General features: G+C 42.0%; 1 protein-coding gene across 3 annotated transcripts in view; it reads left to right on the top strand.

The window, feature by feature from the left end:
* HMCN1 (hemicentin 1) overlaps positions 1-6,283 on the top strand; it is a 192,255-nt gene extending 185,972 nt beyond the window's left edge. For all 3 annotated transcript variants that reach the window (XM_035333229.1, XM_035333227.1, XM_035333228.1), the window contains 3 exons: positions 2,938-3,057; positions 3,595-3,721; positions 4,850-6,283. In XM_035333229.1, the coding sequence (XP_035189120.1) occupies positions 2,938-3,057; positions 3,595-3,721; positions 4,850-5,216 (614 nt within the window). In that variant the 3' untranslated portion in view covers positions 5,217-6,283. The remainder of the gene's footprint in view (positions 1-2,937; positions 3,058-3,594; positions 3,722-4,849) is intronic.
* Positions 6,284-17,048: the final 10,765 nt, after the last annotated feature.

Here is a 17,048-nt window from a genome sequence, read left to right as displayed (position 1 = left end):
CATTGATCACTTTCCTCTGATTATGGTAGCTCACCTTTGCAAATTTTCTCATACCAAAAAAACATAAGACCACCATTCCAGGCCTGACGCTGTTGCTTATGTCAGACTTTGATGGTAGTAATAACCTGGTTCAGAAGGGTTTTAAATAAAGATTTTAGAATGGAACACGCTGGGGCAGCAACAGCACAGAGACAGGAGCCAAGTCACTGCCGTAGGGGCAGTATAAGCAGAGGCTTTGAAGCTCTCTGTAGTTACGGTATACAGCCAGCTGTAACGTAATTCACTGAGCAGTGGAGATGGATTACATGGAAACAAATTGGTGTTTGTTGCAAGTTGTGACAACGATAGCATTGCCATTTCCTTTTCCATGATGAGGAGAGCAGGGCAGTTACGCTAACTGGCAACCTCTGTCCCAGGTTTTATTTTTGTTTTTCAAGAGGTCCGAAGGCTCAGAGCCCACTCTTTTGACCAACAGGAAACAAAGGTGTCTGGCACGTCTATCAAGTATTTAGCTCACTTGTTCCTTACTGTGTGAGCTTTTCTAACAAAATCCTGTTCTTTTCACAAATACTGAAAAGGTAATTCAGCTCTTCATGAAAAACAAAAGGAGCAGTCACTTGCACTGCTCGTTAACAGATCTGTGCTAAATGTTAAGAAATGAAGTTCAAGCCAAAACAAAAAAACATGTTTCTCAGAAGTTGGAAATCTCAGGTCTTTCCCATGAGGTAGCCGCTAGTGGCAGCAGACCCAGACCCTCTGGAACTGCAGCTCTGGAGCCAGGAGCACACAGCCTGCCTTCAGCTCCCTGCCTGCCTGCTAAAGATGATGGCCACACGCCCAGCCTGCACTTAAGCCAGATTTTTGCCACCTTACCTCATGTTTTGAGTATCGTTATATATATATATATACATATATATATATACACAGTAAATTATTTTTTATAATACTGCTGAGTTTAAGACCAAGGGTACCGCAGTCTAGCTCTTATGAGAACTTTTCCCAGCACCTTTAACATAGCAGTTTGTAATGCTTTAGATATGTGCCTCAACCTAATATGTACACCGGTGACACATCATAGGAGGAGCAATGTACCTCCGGGATAAATAGTGATCTACAGCTAGATTCTAGCCACCAGAGTTAATGCTACAATTATATAGCAATATATAATATTGTAAAATATTAATGTGTTTTTATCAGTGATAAGTTATAGATAAGTAGACATCAGATTAACCTTGTATTTACATTATAATGACATTTCAGTAGTCTCATAGACAGTTTGTTAGGGGTGTAGCTGTTTTAATTGAAAGAATTAGAACTGTATGATCCATACCCCAGCTTCCATGTAGTTAATATTCCTGTACTTCTGTTTCAAATGAATAAATATGTAGATTTAAAATTTACTGTTTAATATGAAAAACACATCCCAATAATATTCCTTTTTTTAAGAGGGTCCTTTGAGTAGATAACCATGAGGATACGATAACAACACATATTAAATATTTAGTGTCACATTTGTTTCTCTTTTGTGTTTGCATTTTTATCTAATGCAAGACCTGTCAATCAGAGAGAGGGGAAGCAAAACTTTCCTTCCACTGCTTTAATGAAGTCTTAATTCCTGCACATGAGAGTAACTTGAGTAGGAGCTCTGTTACCCTCCTGAAGCAGGCAGAAATTTCAAATGAAGTAATAATTATATATGATCTAAATCACATTAGTCTGCTCTGAAAATTTCAAATAAAGTGGTCTGCTACTTCTGTATTTGAGAGGGAGATTAAATGCTCTCAAACTTTTTTTTTTATTGGTAGTCTTTCCTGATACCGAGATTCGTTCCCGTGGCATGAGAGAGATTGGTTTGGAGAGGAAACAGCTTTGCTAGAGGAGGGATTAACTGTAAGAACAACTCCCTGGGGTGAAGGCTTTCTCTGAAAAGAAAACCGATATATGCATATGCTAAGCATACTGCCTAAAACCTTATCGTCAGGCAGCTTGTCTTGCTTTCTGGGACAAGACTATATCTGTAACCTCTGGGGATTTATGTAGCTTGTGTATCCCCTTTTCTTCCCAGAACTCTGTATCACACTGGTCTCGCCAGCTAGTAGAGACCTGTTATAGCTGCTGTCAAAGGAAGCGAGAATCCCCACAAAGGTGGTGGTGTGGTTTAACCCAGCCGGCAGCTCAGCACCACACAGCCGTTTGCTCACCCTTCCCCTCCCTCTCTGGAACAAGGAAGAGAATCAGAAAAAATGAAGCCTGTGGGTTGAGATAAAGACAGTTTATTAGGACAGAAAAGAAGGGAACGTAGTAATAATAATGGTAATAGTACTACGACTAATAATGCATATAAACAAGTGATGCACAATGCAATTGCTCACCACCCGCTGACCGATACCCAGCCTATCCCCAAGCAGCCGGTCCCCCCACCTGGCCCCCCCCCATATAACTGTTCAGCATGACCCCATGAGGTATGGAATACCCCTTTGGCTAGCTGGGGTCAGCTGTCCAGGGTCTATCCCTTCCCAGGTCCTGCTGCACCCCCAGCCTGCCTGCTGGCAGGACAGAGCAAGAAGCTGAAAAGTCCTTGGCTTAGTGTAAGCACTGCTCTGCAGCAAGTAAAACATCAGGGTGTTATCAACACTCTTCTCATCCCAAATCCCAAACACAGCACCATAACAGCTACTAGGAGGAAAATCAACTCTATCCTAGCTGAAACCAGTACAGGTGGCTTTAAAAGCCATAAAAGCATAAAGCTTTAAAAGCTATAGGGAATGGAAGCAGGTAAGTTGGGAAGGAATTTGGTAGGCTTAGTCTTTCAACCCCCTTAGAAAACAAGATCCCCGTAACTTCCAACTCCACCCGTATGTTAGTACATAAATAGAACAAGAAATACCTATGTTCTGGTAAGCCTGATTTTTATCTTTCCATGTTCCTTTTCCACAGACATTGATGAATGTGAAACCAGAGATACCTGTCAGCATGAATGCAGAAATACCCTAGGAAGTTACCAGTGTACTTGTCCACCTGGTTATCGTCTTACACCCAACAGCAAAACCTGCCAAGGTACAGAAGTCTCTTTAAGTGTTCAGAAACGTGTTCGTAAATCATAAGATATAGATCATATTCAGAGCATGTATAAGCACTTGTTGAATTTGCTTTGAGATACAGCATTCAAAATGGCAAGTATTTCATGTTATAACACTTCCTATAATACTGGCAAATTAGACAACTGCAACTTCATATTCTCTGAAGTTACCTCTTGTACCCTTACATTACACATTTAACTCATGCAAGTACACAGCAACTCTAGGGTCAAAGCCAATAAAATCCTTAACCTGTCTCTGTCAAAAAAAAAAAAATAATAATAATAATTAGCCTCTGTTGTCAAGAGAACTACGGTTTATGAAATACAATAACAGCATATTATTGGAACCAGTAATTCCAGTGCCTCAGATAGTAAGACGGGTTCTGAAAGATCTCACTTGTGGGTACAGGTGCCCTCTGTCTTCTGTTCAGCCTTGACTGATCCAACTAGTTTCTAATTCTGTAAAATTCATCACGGTACCAGCAACTAATTTGCCTATTTTTTGTAACCTTCAGATATTGATGAGTGTCTCGAACAGAACATTGATTGTGGATCAAATCAAATGTGTTTCAACATGAGAGGCAGCTACCAGTGTATAGACACACCTTGTCCACCAAACTATCAGCGAGAGCCTCTTTCTGGGTATGTTTTATTTGCAGCCCCTTTTGTGTCTTGTTTTCCTTCCCACTCCAAGCTCAAATACTTAACCTTTAATCATCAGAAGAAACTTTATCTAAGTTTAACTGACATAAATAAAGCTTATTCTAGCAAAAGGTGCAGCATGAAAACTCAGGATTATCAGTAGTTCATAGAGCAGCAGTTTTCCCTGTTTCCAGCAGAACAAGAAAGCACAAGGTCCAGGCAGCTGGCTGGCTCTCAGTATCCATGCAGAATGTTACTATTAATTCACATGGAAATAACATCAGAATGTCTTTTTCTTAAATGAACCCTGGCAGGCAGAGTGCTTTAATCCTTTCTCCTGATTCAGCATCATTCGTCATTTACCTTTGCATCTAAGTTTCTTGACTTAGTTCTGTGAAGTCCTAATTTGCCATCATTTTCAAAGCTTTAAAAGTATTATTTTCATTGTGAAAATAACACTACAGTTCACAGGCAGTTTTTCTTTAAGTTACTCTTCTTCTTCTGGAAGAAGAAGCACTCTTCCTCTTCTGGAAAATAAACAACACATCAACTATTTTTAATCTTTAAATGTAAGCAGGGAAATAGCTTGTTTCAGTCTGATCACAAAATATGGTTTCTGAGTTTGAACTAGAATGACATTTAAGTTGAAATGGGTAAATGTTCACTGATGTTCACAGAGTTAAGGGACCTTCTATTTTGACTACAGATTAGTAGAATTAAAATTAATTCTGCCCTTCTTTATTCCAAATTCTTTATGTTATGATTTAACACACAGACACATCACATGGAGCTGCCAGTGCACTTTACACAAATATCTCAACTCTAATTTTTAAGAGCAGGGTCACTAAAACATGCACCATTCACTTCGATGGCAAATACTGCATTCATTGTTTTTTTCTTTTATATATCCTCTTGGTGTTTTCTGAGATGATCCTGTTGAGGAAAATGGGATGTTGAACTGGGATGCAGCTTTAAGGGAGAAAGGATAAAGAGCACAAGAGTTTAGCTCTCTCAGGAAGTTTGAATCTATATATCATCACAGGGTCAATGGGAAGATCTTTAGCCAAGGGATTAGGCACCACATGGCAGGTACTGGAGCAGGATTTACAGTGCTGTGTTTATTCCCAGGTTCTGTCTCAAAAACTGCCCAGCCAACGATCTGGAGTGTGCCCTGAGTACCTACGCCTTGGAATACAAACTCCTTTCCCTCCCCTTTGGCATAGCTGCTGGTCAGGATCTAATCCGGCTGGTTGCCTATACACAAGATCAAGTCATGCATCCAAGGACAACTTTTTTAATGGCAGATGAGGACCCCACAATCCCATTTGCCCTGAGAGATGAGAATTTGAAGGGAGTTGTGTTCACCATCAGACCACTGCGAGAGCCAAAGACATACCGCATGAGAGTCAGAGCCTTATCCTACAGTGTTGATGGAAACATTGAGTATCAGACAACTTTCATTGTTTATATAGCCGTGTCAGCCTATCCCTATTAAACACCCAAACTACTTGACACTAATCACAGTATTTTAACCACATTCATAAATGCCTGTGGGTATTACCACTTCCAGACTGATTCTACTGCCTGCCAAACAGTTGTGAACCATGTAACTTGAAAACGGTGCTATGCTCTTTTCTTTTTCCTACCCCAAGGCTGCCTATACAGTCCCATTATTCTAAGTCAGGAGGAAAATCCTTGGCTTTGAGGACCCGTCACCACTTCCTGTATTTATTACACAACTGGCTACATTAGTAGTCATCTTCCACAGTTTGTTCTGAAAACCTGCAGAACAAATCAAAGTATGAGCTGAAGTATATGGTCAAAAGCAGTAAGCAAGGAGCAGCCTCTGTTAAAAGCAACTAAAGAAATGCCTAACCAGAAGAAGAAATGGCAATTTCAAATGGTCTACATATGTTAAAGGTTGCTAAGTGTGTTAAATTTTAGATCTGTTAGATTTTTTTTTTCTTATCAAATACCTGATAGAACTAGGGCTGTACATATACTATGTCATGTGCTCAAAAAAAATAATAAAAAAAATACCACTGTACTTAATGATTGCAAGTGCTGAAACATGACATTAGTAAAGTTTGTTTTCAGCTAAAGAATCTACCGTAGAATTTGGAACTGGTACATTTGTTTTCTCTGCAAGTTTAGGAACATCACTATTGTTTGGAAGAAAAAAAACATGGCTAATTCTACTTTATTCAGCAAGTATTTTATATTTTTTTAGTTGACATTTGACATTCTGGTATAGCCATTTATTTAGCTCAAAACCATATCCATTTCAGTACCCCCACCTCAGTTTAAATGTTTTGGTTTTTGTTTTCTTTCAAATACAACATTTTTCTCCAAAGATGTAGTAAGTATGGTTCAATAATGTCAATACACTGTACACAAGTAATTTTGCCAAGATGTATTCTATTTTTATGAAAGTGTATATATGTTTTTTCCTATTTGTATTTTCTATGCAGTATCTCAAGAGTGTTCTACAGTTACGTTTTCATAAGAGGACAATGTCAGTACATTGGAAATAATCAAAATAAAAGTTCCCATTGCCTTTGAGATTGCTGCAAGTTTTATCATTGTAAAAAAATATAAAATAAAATCTTTCCCATGTGTATGGCACTTGCCTTTAGTACCAGTGAAGAATGTGAAAGGTACTGAGCCCAGCAAACCAGGGAGCTGCTTACACAAATGCAGCCATGTCTCCTGCTTAGTCATCTGCTGGCTTCCCCATCCTCCAGTTTTTCAGAAAAAGTCACAGAGGCTGTTGCACTTTCCATAAGTCCTCTTACTTACATCAAGTCCTCTTAGTTTAGCCAGCACCTACTGTCTAGGAGACGTGTCATTTCCTCTGAGGAAATGCATTTTGCCAGAAATTAATTTTTTGTTGCATGTATAGGAAGTGTCTATTTGTAAATATTCTTGCCAAACATTAAATACATTGCTATAATTCCAGTGCACATAAAAAAAGAAAATGGGGAAAAAAAATCCACAGAGGGCATTGAGATTAAAACCTACTGGCAATTACCAGTTTTCCCTGTGAAAGTTCTGCAGTTTTTCAGTTAATGTGAGAACAAGATGTCAACAGAACCCCTGCTGCTAAGACAGCCTCAGACTCTTGCATCATGATTGGGCTGCAAGGAATAGCCCAAGAATAATTCCTGCCACTGATAACCCACCTGACTTCTGCCATCTTCCCTCCACCTGACACTAAGGCAAAGTGAGCGATTATCACCAGCATTCAAGAGCATTTTTTTCACAACAGGGCCAAAAGGCTCCTTAATGGAACTTTGAATCTATGCTTCCCTTAATAATGGTCCTAGTGAAAGCTCTACCAGTTTTCCTCAACTGCTTTTTGTTCAGTATCTATTGCAAGAAGTGAGACAGTCCTGAAAAATAAGGATGATTTATCATCATTTTGCTCTTTGTACACATTATTATCCATCACAAGTGACAGATTTCAAATGAAACAGGTTTCTTGTAAGCCTGACTTGAAAAGTAAAAGCAATTTAAGAAGAAAAATGAGATAACTTTCATGGTAAAGATGAGAAGGAACAACAAATGGGAGTAAGCACTAAGAAGTACAGTCATTCAATTTCTTTTAAGGCTGATAAGCACACTGAAAACTATTCCCTTGAAGGAATTTATTTCTACTGTGAGGCATGAAGGAAAAGAACCAGTGCTTGGGAGGGGAAATAAGGAAATAATAGGATTCAAATGCTTTATGGCAACCTTATTACTTAGTTTAGGGTTAGGAACTTACTTACCAGACAGAAATCAATGGACATTTCCAGACAGATACACATCTTTGTCTCTGCTGGTTGGTTTCCCATGCTGTGTTTTTCAGGTGTCCAGCTGCAGCTCAAACAGGAGGAGCTGCTTGCCCATCTGGAAGCAGTTGCTTATGCTGAGGTGGTGCCACAGGACCGCGGGCCTGAGGGAAAAGCAAAATAATGTGTATTGTATGGCGTAAGCTGTATGGTTTTCAGTCATTTACTGGCTGAAGGGAACTTTTGAATTAGAAAGGAGGATATGGTCCATGCCCTTCTCTTCCTTGGACATCTCATTCTATGTTACAAAACGCCAATCTCTTGTGCTTTAAGACTCACAAATGTTGGAATAACCGGCAGAGCAAATCGATCTGCTCAGTTCTACCTCCAAAACTATTTGACCCTAGTCCTAACAGGCCAGAATGTCAGCTGTGCCATTAGTTAGTTTGTAACCTAACTTGAGTGGTAAGGGGCTGGTTGGTTTGTGTGCATGTGTACATGCCCACATCAAATCGTGCAGTTGTTAATTGTTAGCGTTTAAAAACAAAATCTTTATAAATCCTAACGAACCATAAATATTCTACTGTATTTATATTTACTTTAGGTAAGGTTAGCAAAATCCTGTGGACGGAGTTTTATCTTTTGCATTAAAATAAAGTAACTGCCTGGAGTTTTCAGTGTCTAAGGACTGCAGCTGTAGGCTTGAGCCTGCAGCCCTGTTGGCCAGCGCCCCTCTACAGAACAGGGCTGGTCCAGCGAGCAATACAGGATCTCCTAGGGAGCCTCACTTACATGGGCATCAGTGCTGAAAACAAACTGCTGGCTCCCCGTTGGCCTTACCCAGTCATAACCCTATATTTTAATTAAATAATGCATCAAGGAATGGTAGAAATTAATTACTTTCTCTGTCCATCGTGTGGCTTAAAGATTAGAAGCAGCCCAGTGACTGACTTCCTCTTTGCAGCCAGCAGGAGACAGCCACAGGTGCACAGCAGGGACAAAGCCCTGGTGCTGAAGCCCCTGTGCTTGGTGGGAGGTGCCATGCAAAGAGTCGGGAACGCTGTTAGAGTTCAGCTAGAGACATGGCCTCTTTCTCAGGAAGAAATATCTTTCATTACTTTCTGACTACCTAATTGCAGAGCAACCACCCTTCCTAGCATGTTAGTGTGGTGTGTAGGAGAACCTAAAGCTTTGTTAAAACAGAGAACAACCACCCCACCAGCAGGACAAAGAGGGAAGTACGCAGCCATTAAAAGATGCAGAGAAGTATGTAAAGGAAACGTTCTGATCTTTACCTCATGTAACTGACTGGTTCCTGCTGTTTGTCCCAGTGCACTATCACCATTCCTGCTCGCATCCTGGAGTTGTTAGGGGACACGGTCAGTATATGCTGGTGGCTGTTTCACGCCGTACAATAGCTGTATGAAGAGCACTGAATGACCTTAGAACAACAACAAATAAGCAGGTGGTCCCAGTGAGAGCAACTGCTCTCGAATCTTTCAGACAGGCCAAAAAAACAAGCCGGTAACACTTCATGCTACCTAGAGGCTGTGCAATCACCATTTTGTACGAGCCTACTCCCACTGCCATTCGGTTCTCAGGGAAGGGACACGGCTTTTCCTCCTGACCCTCATCCTGACCCACACCCGTGACACATGCTGCATCCCTGGGCCTCCCCTAGGCACTAACAGGGCAGCATCTAACCGTGCTACAGAGATGAAGCAGACCCTACAAAAGATGGCAAATGTGTTTTATACGTTGAAGAGATGAATTTATATATGCTGGTGGTTTAAGCGTTACACCGCCCAGGACACCATACTGCTAGGGCACAGCCAGTCCCACTTTTCCTCCCACAAATGACTTGCTTACTACAACCCATGTGGAGATGCAGTACTTTGCGCAAGTCTTCCAGATCGAAGTCCTGGCAGAGGAGTACGGCACAAAAAGGAGGGCAGGGAGGAGCCCTGGGCCAGGAGCCAGAGGCAGGCTGGGAAGCTGCAATGATCCCACTGACTACGTAGGACGTGTTCGGGAACCGGAGATGGGTAAGGGGTCCCCCCACACCTTCTGTACAAGGCTGGCTTGCCAAGGCTTTGAGCCAGGAATTCACCACTGTTTGTTTTCCTGCACTGGCTGAACATAAAAGCTATTAAATGCTTACAGCAATGGATTGCTGCAGGGCACACACCACTGTGGACAGAAGGGAAAACTTACCAGAAGAGAACGATGCTCGGAAAATGCGGGAGTAACGGTGCTTGACAGGTTATGTCCCCTTGCCAAGTACAGGGCAGACAGTTAATGCTAAACGAAGCAGAAGGATAATGAGTAAAGCGAGCGTCATCACTCCCACAGCAGCATGGCGATTCCAGCAGGACTATGTTCTCAGGGTACAAGTGGGAGCTCTGGCACCCTTTGACTTCAAAGGCATTTCTACTTCTGGCAGCTCCACTCTAAGACCACTGCCAGCACGTTATGACCTTTGAAATACACGGATTAGTTTATGAGGCTGGAATCCAACCATCCGCCCCTCAGCTGCTTGCAGGCCGTGGCCAGGATGGGTGGGACGGTGCAAGGAGGGACGTGTCACCACCGCCATGCTGCCCATGGCCACTCACCAAGGCGTGGCGCTGCAGGAGTCTGGCACGTTTCCGTTCCGCACCCACCTGCCAAGGTGTGTTGACGTACAGAGGTGTGGGGCTGAGCGCTGCCGGGCAGGGCTGCTTCATCCCTGGGGACAACCTGTGGGCAGATGGAGGCTCCTCCAGGCTTCTGGGCTTGAACCTGTTCTTCACACATGGTTTGGTCACCGTCCGGAGAATCAGCGCAAACCCAGACAGACTAGTATCTGTAGTTATTCAACAACGAATTGGGAAATCAAGTGAAGGCCAGAAAGCTAAAACACATTCTTACACCAATGGTCATAAATGGTAAAAGCGTGAGCAGCCACTGCCTTGCTCAAGCACAGCCAGATTTCTTGCTGGGAAGCCTGAGGGGGTTCCAGCTCCTGCACTTGCAGCAGTGCTCAGGGAGCTCAGCTTGTCAGGCCCTGCTGGTCCACATGGGATGTGAGACAGCCTTAGCAGATGACCTTATCTGCTAAGATGTAGAGCTTAGTGATAGGGTTTAGTGGAGGACTTGTTAGTGTTAGGTCAGAGGTTGGACTAGGTGATCTTGGAGGTCTCTTCCAATCTAGATGATTCTGTGATTCTGTCCTTTCTGTCCCTGGACAGACTTTCTGAAACATAAAAGGGGAAAGCCAGGCCCAGGATAGCTCCAGGTGTGAGTTGGGAAAGACAAGAAACACTGGAGAGTGTCAGCAGATTAGCAGAACTAAAAGGGGCTGTTGTGCACACCGCAGCCAGCAGCGTTGCACCAATAAACTTAACAACCTAGCACAGTTTATCCAGCTGTGCCTCTTAAACAATGTTAGATGTAATTCCTACTGTGCAAGCAGATGTTTTTATAAGCACATTTGCATGCATGGATGCAATGAACAGAACTCCAATTACTTTTTTAGGTCATTGAGTTCAGCTCTCCAGTACCTTCAGCATGCAACTGGTGCCAGACAGCATGCACTGCTGCTTTGTCACCTGATCTGATGAATTTTATACGAGGAATAAAAACGAAGAATACCTGCTTACAGATGAAGGCGCAGAGATACAAAAAAAAAACTATATAGCTTTAATCTTTTACACAAACAGAGGTTCACCTGATAATTTATGAATTGCCAGATGACAAAGGTATCAGGAGAACAATCACTTCAGGAAGCAGCTCAGCACCTAGAGCAGCGGTTTGGACGTGCTCTGAAGCAGCACTGTGCCATGACCATGTGTCCGGGGGATCCCTTCCCTACCCTCCGTCAATGGCAAAGCGGGGGAGTGCTGCAAAGCTTAGTGGCAGCGATCGCCCTGGGGAGCACTCCCGGGGCACCCTCTGGGAGAGCAGGAGGCTACCAGCACAGATAGTGTACACATATGGGTACAGAACAAAGGAAATCCAATAGCCACAGAAAAACCTTTGTATTCCACACCAGATTACTCCTCTGCCCTTAGTCTCAGTGACAGCTGCAGCAATGCAGCTCCCTGTTTCCAGTGAAAATACTGGCACCACATAAGGCACAGAAAGAGACGGCGTGCAAAAAGAAGAGCCAATGCTACTCACATTGCTTCAGTGAGAGCACAGCACACCCACAGTGCTGCAGCCCGCCTTGTTCTCGCATCTGAATGATGAGTCCGAGGGATGAGCTCAGGGTCCCAGACACTAAGGAGGAAGTTTCCGTACACATCTTCTTTGTCATCACATCACAGATAACAAGAACAGAGAAGTGAAAAAAATGCGTACAATTTTTGGCATGCAGCAGCTATCTACAGTAACAGTGAACACTACTGAGCTCACCCACTGCTGCTTTTCATCTCCTACTTCTCCATACCAAGCACCGACCATTACAACATCGAGGACAACACTTACACAATCTGGTATCAGGTGAACGAGCAGGCTGAAGGTGGCACCCCTACAGCCTACAGCACACGCAAAGCGCTGCACTCAGTCGTGCCCTGCCATAAGTCAAGGACATCACTGGGCAGAGTGGCTTGACTGGACAAGTGGGCAGAGAGGAACCATGAGGTTCGACATGGGGAAAGACCAGGTCCTGGGGAGGAACAATCCCAGCTGCTGGAAAGCAGTCTGGCAGAAGGGACCTGGGGGCCCTTGTGGGCACCATGCTGAGCATGAGCCAGCCGTGTGCCCTGCTGGCAAAGCCCACCACTGGGACAAGAGCTGCCAGCTGGCCGAGGGGTTCCCCACTGCTCGGCACTGGTGAAACATCAACAGTGCTGTGGTCAGTGCTGGGCGTACTGGAGGGAGTCCAGCCATGGTTAAGGGATTGGAGCATCTGAAGTATGAGAAGAGGCCAAGAGAACTGGGACAGTTCAGCCTGGAGGGAGAGCTCGGCGGAGCCTTACCCACATGTCTAGCCACCTGGCAGAGGAAAGACATTAAAAACACATGCTGATGGAGCCTTAGTGATAAATCGCAGAGGCAAGGCATTCTTGTACTGGAGTAGTATGGTTTCTGCATAAATGTGCTGGCATGTCACCACCCAACGAAAACTCTTAAATGGCAGAGAGTATATGAGTAGGAGATGGGCTGAAAAGACACACGTATCTGCAACTGAACTGTCGCATCTTTGATTCCTCTTCCGCTGAAAGGAACTGGACTTTGAATACGAACCTCATAAATAACACAGATTACATCAAATTTATTCATCCCTCCTCATCACTGTCTGCTAACAGAATTAGCTCACAAATCTTCAAATATTTACTAACCATACCGGTCAGACTGTGTTCTGTGTTTTCTGAGGTCTGGCCTTTTTTGAAAGAATATTTGTGGTTTGCCTACTGGTTCATTTGCGATTCTCTCAGCAATCTGGAGGCTGATAGGGAACCTCAAATTGGGTGTAACCCTGCAAAGCCTTTGCCAAAGTATTACCGCTAAGTTTTGCAGCTCATGTTTTGAAAAGTTTTGGGATGCAAAAATCATGTCTTTTAGTAGATGAGGCTGCATCACAAAAGTGATTTGTGTTCACCATCTGAATTGCACAGGAAGGGAATGCCAAGGTACCTTTACCATCTATAAACTTTACTCTGGACAAACAAAAAAAGACACCACTGATTTCCAGAGTGGCATCAAGTGAAAGCCAGTTACAACCTTTCTAGACAACCCCAAGTCTCCTTGCACTGGAAATCTTGCCTAATCCAATATCTCTTGATGATAAAACCAGCTTTCAGCAGATAATAACAACAGCAAAACATTGCCTTAAGATACTTAGAACAAAGCAGTGAGTCAAAATCCTTTGTATGTTGCTGGGAACTAGCTTTTTGGAGCAGTACGATTGATATTTGAGAAGTGAAGTTCAGCCTTTGCCAAATTAGTCACTGTTTATTTATAAAGCCCTGTTGATTACCCAAATCACATAGCACTGGTTTTGCTTCTACTTTGTGTGCTACAAATGAATTAATAGAAAATAATCACCTTTAATAGATAGAAATATAAATTTGAAGAAATTAACTATTGGTAGATGTTTACGTGTATTTGTATGAGTGAAACCATCAGTGGCTAGCATATAATTTGTATAACACTTTGCAGTACACACTTGTCTTTGACAAGTTTACCTTGGGGCTACCTGCCATATGACACAGCTTATCACCATCTGTCTCTAAACTGATTTATTTCATGATCCCTCGGTACCATGGTTTGATACTTAGCTAATTTTCCAGTCATAAAAGTTGAAGGAGGACTGTTTCAGGTGGAAACATTGATAGCACTTTGCCAAAGATCTCTAAGCACTTAAAGCTGAGCTGAGAAAGTCCCATCCCTTTTTCTTCTGGCTAAAATAAATCTCAGCTTCTCTGACATCCAAATGGGTAAATGGATGTCTTTTCAACCTGGCAAAACCAAAGGTGTTTCCTCAGTGGCATTTCTCCCAGCTTTTGCCTCTTTCAAGAAATACTTGTGATACTCTGCACAACCTGGACATCATCTTCACATGAGATATTTAGTTTGAATTACTCTGAAGTCAAAGTGGTGTTTTTTTTTTTTTTTTCTATTGACCATAACATCATGGCTATCCACAAAAAGCCATGATGACCACTGCAGCATGACAATGAGTGTTAAGTGTCTGAGCACCCACACTTCCCAGCTGTCTCTCATTAGTAGCAATAACCTTTTATCTGACCACAGTAAATCCTTTTCTCCTCATTCACCATAACATGGGTCACTGCTACAAAGACTTTTACCTTAGCCATGTAACATGAGCTGCTTCTTCTTTGCTTTCATGTTCTCTGCAGTCTTTCTTTATCATCAAGAAACAGACTCACTAGGCAAGAAGTTTGCTCTTCCCCTCAAATTGCTCTTTGTACGTAGCAGAAGTGCCCCTCATGCACACAAAAGCACTTCATTTCTCTCCTCCGAAGCTTCCTCCAGAGTGCTCCTCTGTTAGGATGCCATTAGAGACAGTGGAAAAAAAAGGTACAGGGAAACACATGCCTGCGAGAAAGAAAAGTAATGATAAGGAGGAAATAATCTTTTTAGGAATCATCTTTTTTTTCCAATAAAATTATTGCAGCTTTGGAAGACAAACATTTTCCAGCGTAATGTCATGTTTGTAAACAGTACTTTTTAGCCAGTTTATCCAACACGCTGGTCTCAAGTGATCGTTACTGGGGAAAAACAAAACAAAACAAAACAAAACAAAAAAAAAGCATGGATTAATGAACATGAGCATCTCTTACCAACACCAAAAAAAAGCCCAAACCAAGACCATCTCCATCTCTACATTTAAATCAGAAAAGGTGTAAGAGAGCACTGGATCACATTGTATATTACACAGTGGATTTACAGAATGATGCCTGTCCTAGTGAGAGCCATCACCAATTCCCCACAGCATCTGGAGGAACTACTGACGGCGTATTTGAGTGCTTTCAAATGTAACCATATTTCTATGCAAGTTGCAGTGCAACCATGCAACCACTGGAACAATTTCAATTCAGAAAAGAGAATTTTAGTCCATATTTGCTGAAACAATGGATAGGATTATTTTTTGTATGTTTGGGAATCCTTTTGATGACAGCAGAATAAACACAGTATTAAAAAGCTTTGTTAAGTGGCAGGCATGTCTGTAGTGATAGGGCTTGACCTTGGTTCTTAACTTCAAAGATGAATTACTGGGTTTTGAAACGTGCCATGCGTGGAAGGAACATCAATTTCCAAATTTGTAAGATTGTCAACAGAAATAAGTAGCTGGCATTTCTTGTGTTCAGGCTTCTAAGGGTAGAGAAAAATATGGAATTACAATACAACGCAAGGAAGGTAACCATGGACTGCACACGTTGTACTCCATGCAACCAGACTTACTTCAACAGCTTATTTGTTTACTGTCTGGTCTGAAGGAGACATTCAATGGGGTTTTGGTACCCGCGTTATATGTTTCTATGAATGACTGGGGCAGGGTCAATATTAGCGGATGACCCAAGAGGAAGAGAGTAGAATAAGGGCTTGAATTACAAAGCTGATCAGTTGAAGATGTCTTTTGTAAAAACAGGGTGCTGGTCAAAGATCAAAAACGAGGTATTGCACATTAGACGAGAAAAGGCAGTTGCACAAAAATAACATGTACAGTGCTTAGTGACGGCTGCGTTTCAAGGTATTACTCAGGATCACAAGCTAAACGGGAGTTAATGTTCACACACTGAAGTGGAAAAGGCTTCCTACTGATATTTGAACAAAGCACAGCATACAAGATACGCAATGTATTCTTGCTTCATTTTCTATTATTTATTATACAATTTCACCTGAAGTATCATATCCAGTTTTGGGCCCCATGTTCCAAGAGAGCAGCAGATCGTTTCTGAGGGACTCTGATATGAAGATGAATTAACAGAAGCTTGGAAAATGTGATGTAGGAATTATTAAAACCAAAAGGATAGCTGAAAGGTGGCAAATTAAGGCTAGACAAGGGAACAGCCTGCAGGTAACCAAAAAGTTGTTGCAAAACAGAGGGAATTATCTACTTTTCACATCTTCAGTGGCTAAGACAGGAGCAGGTAACACAGGCTCCTCCCACAGATGCAGATGGAAAAAGCAGAAAGCTGACTGTGCCCCATCCCTGATTTCAGAGTGCTCTTGAAGCACTGAAATAAGCTGATATGGGCACAAAGAATGTAGCTTCGGTTTGGCAAAATAATCATTGTTATCACCTGAATTATTACAGCAAAGGAAAAGGATCTCTCCTCTTGCTGGATGTTCTCAGAAGACATTAATTCACATTTTTTACATTAAATCTGGACAGCAGAACAACACAAGGAACACAGAACTCAAACATCAGAAAAAATGTCAGCTCTGCTGGCAGCAGCAACATTAATATGGCAGTTATTCGGTGATTTTTCTTCAGGAGGTTTCAACAGATTTTGTAGGTACATAAAATATTAGTTTGCATCCACATATTATGCAATGGGTTTTTTGGTCCTATTTAAAATAATTTTGCTTTGAAAGACAAGCAACAGTATTTGTAGATCAGAACATCTGGTAAAAATTCTGTAATCTGCCAGACAGTCTTGTGAAAGAGTAATTTCTCCAAATAAATATTATTTGCAATTTCACTCCAGACACAGCAATTACAATAAATGTAAAAACCTTAAAAGGACAGAAGTAACATCACATCCCCCAAATCATCACTAAGTGCTCATATTTTCTGAGGATCAAATATGAATCACAAATGAACTACCATCTTGGCACAAGTCTGAGATCCCAGAGAGCGAACATACATGATGATCACAAAGAAGGACAAAAACAGGAGAGAAAACAACAGCTTTTTGTCATGCTCTGTGAATGTCCTCATTCTCCAAAGGTCTGCTGTTTATAAATGAAGTGAGACAGCTAAGAGATTCATGAATTAAACTATTTTCCCCCAAAAGTAATGTTGGAATGGACTTCAAAAACCATAACCTTATTTTACGGCTGGGCTAATACAACTATTTCCATTTGTTTGATAGTAACAC

This window comes from Oxyura jamaicensis, chromosome 8 (genome assembly GCF_011077185.1).
Source record: "Oxyura jamaicensis isolate SHBP4307 breed ruddy duck chromosome 8, BPBGC_Ojam_1.0, whole genome shotgun sequence".
NCBI lineage: Eukaryota > Metazoa > Chordata > Aves > Anseriformes > Anatidae > Oxyura > Oxyura jamaicensis.
The sequence above is the reverse complement of the archived record's forward strand: the minus strand, read 5'-3'. Positions and strand labels throughout refer to the sequence as shown.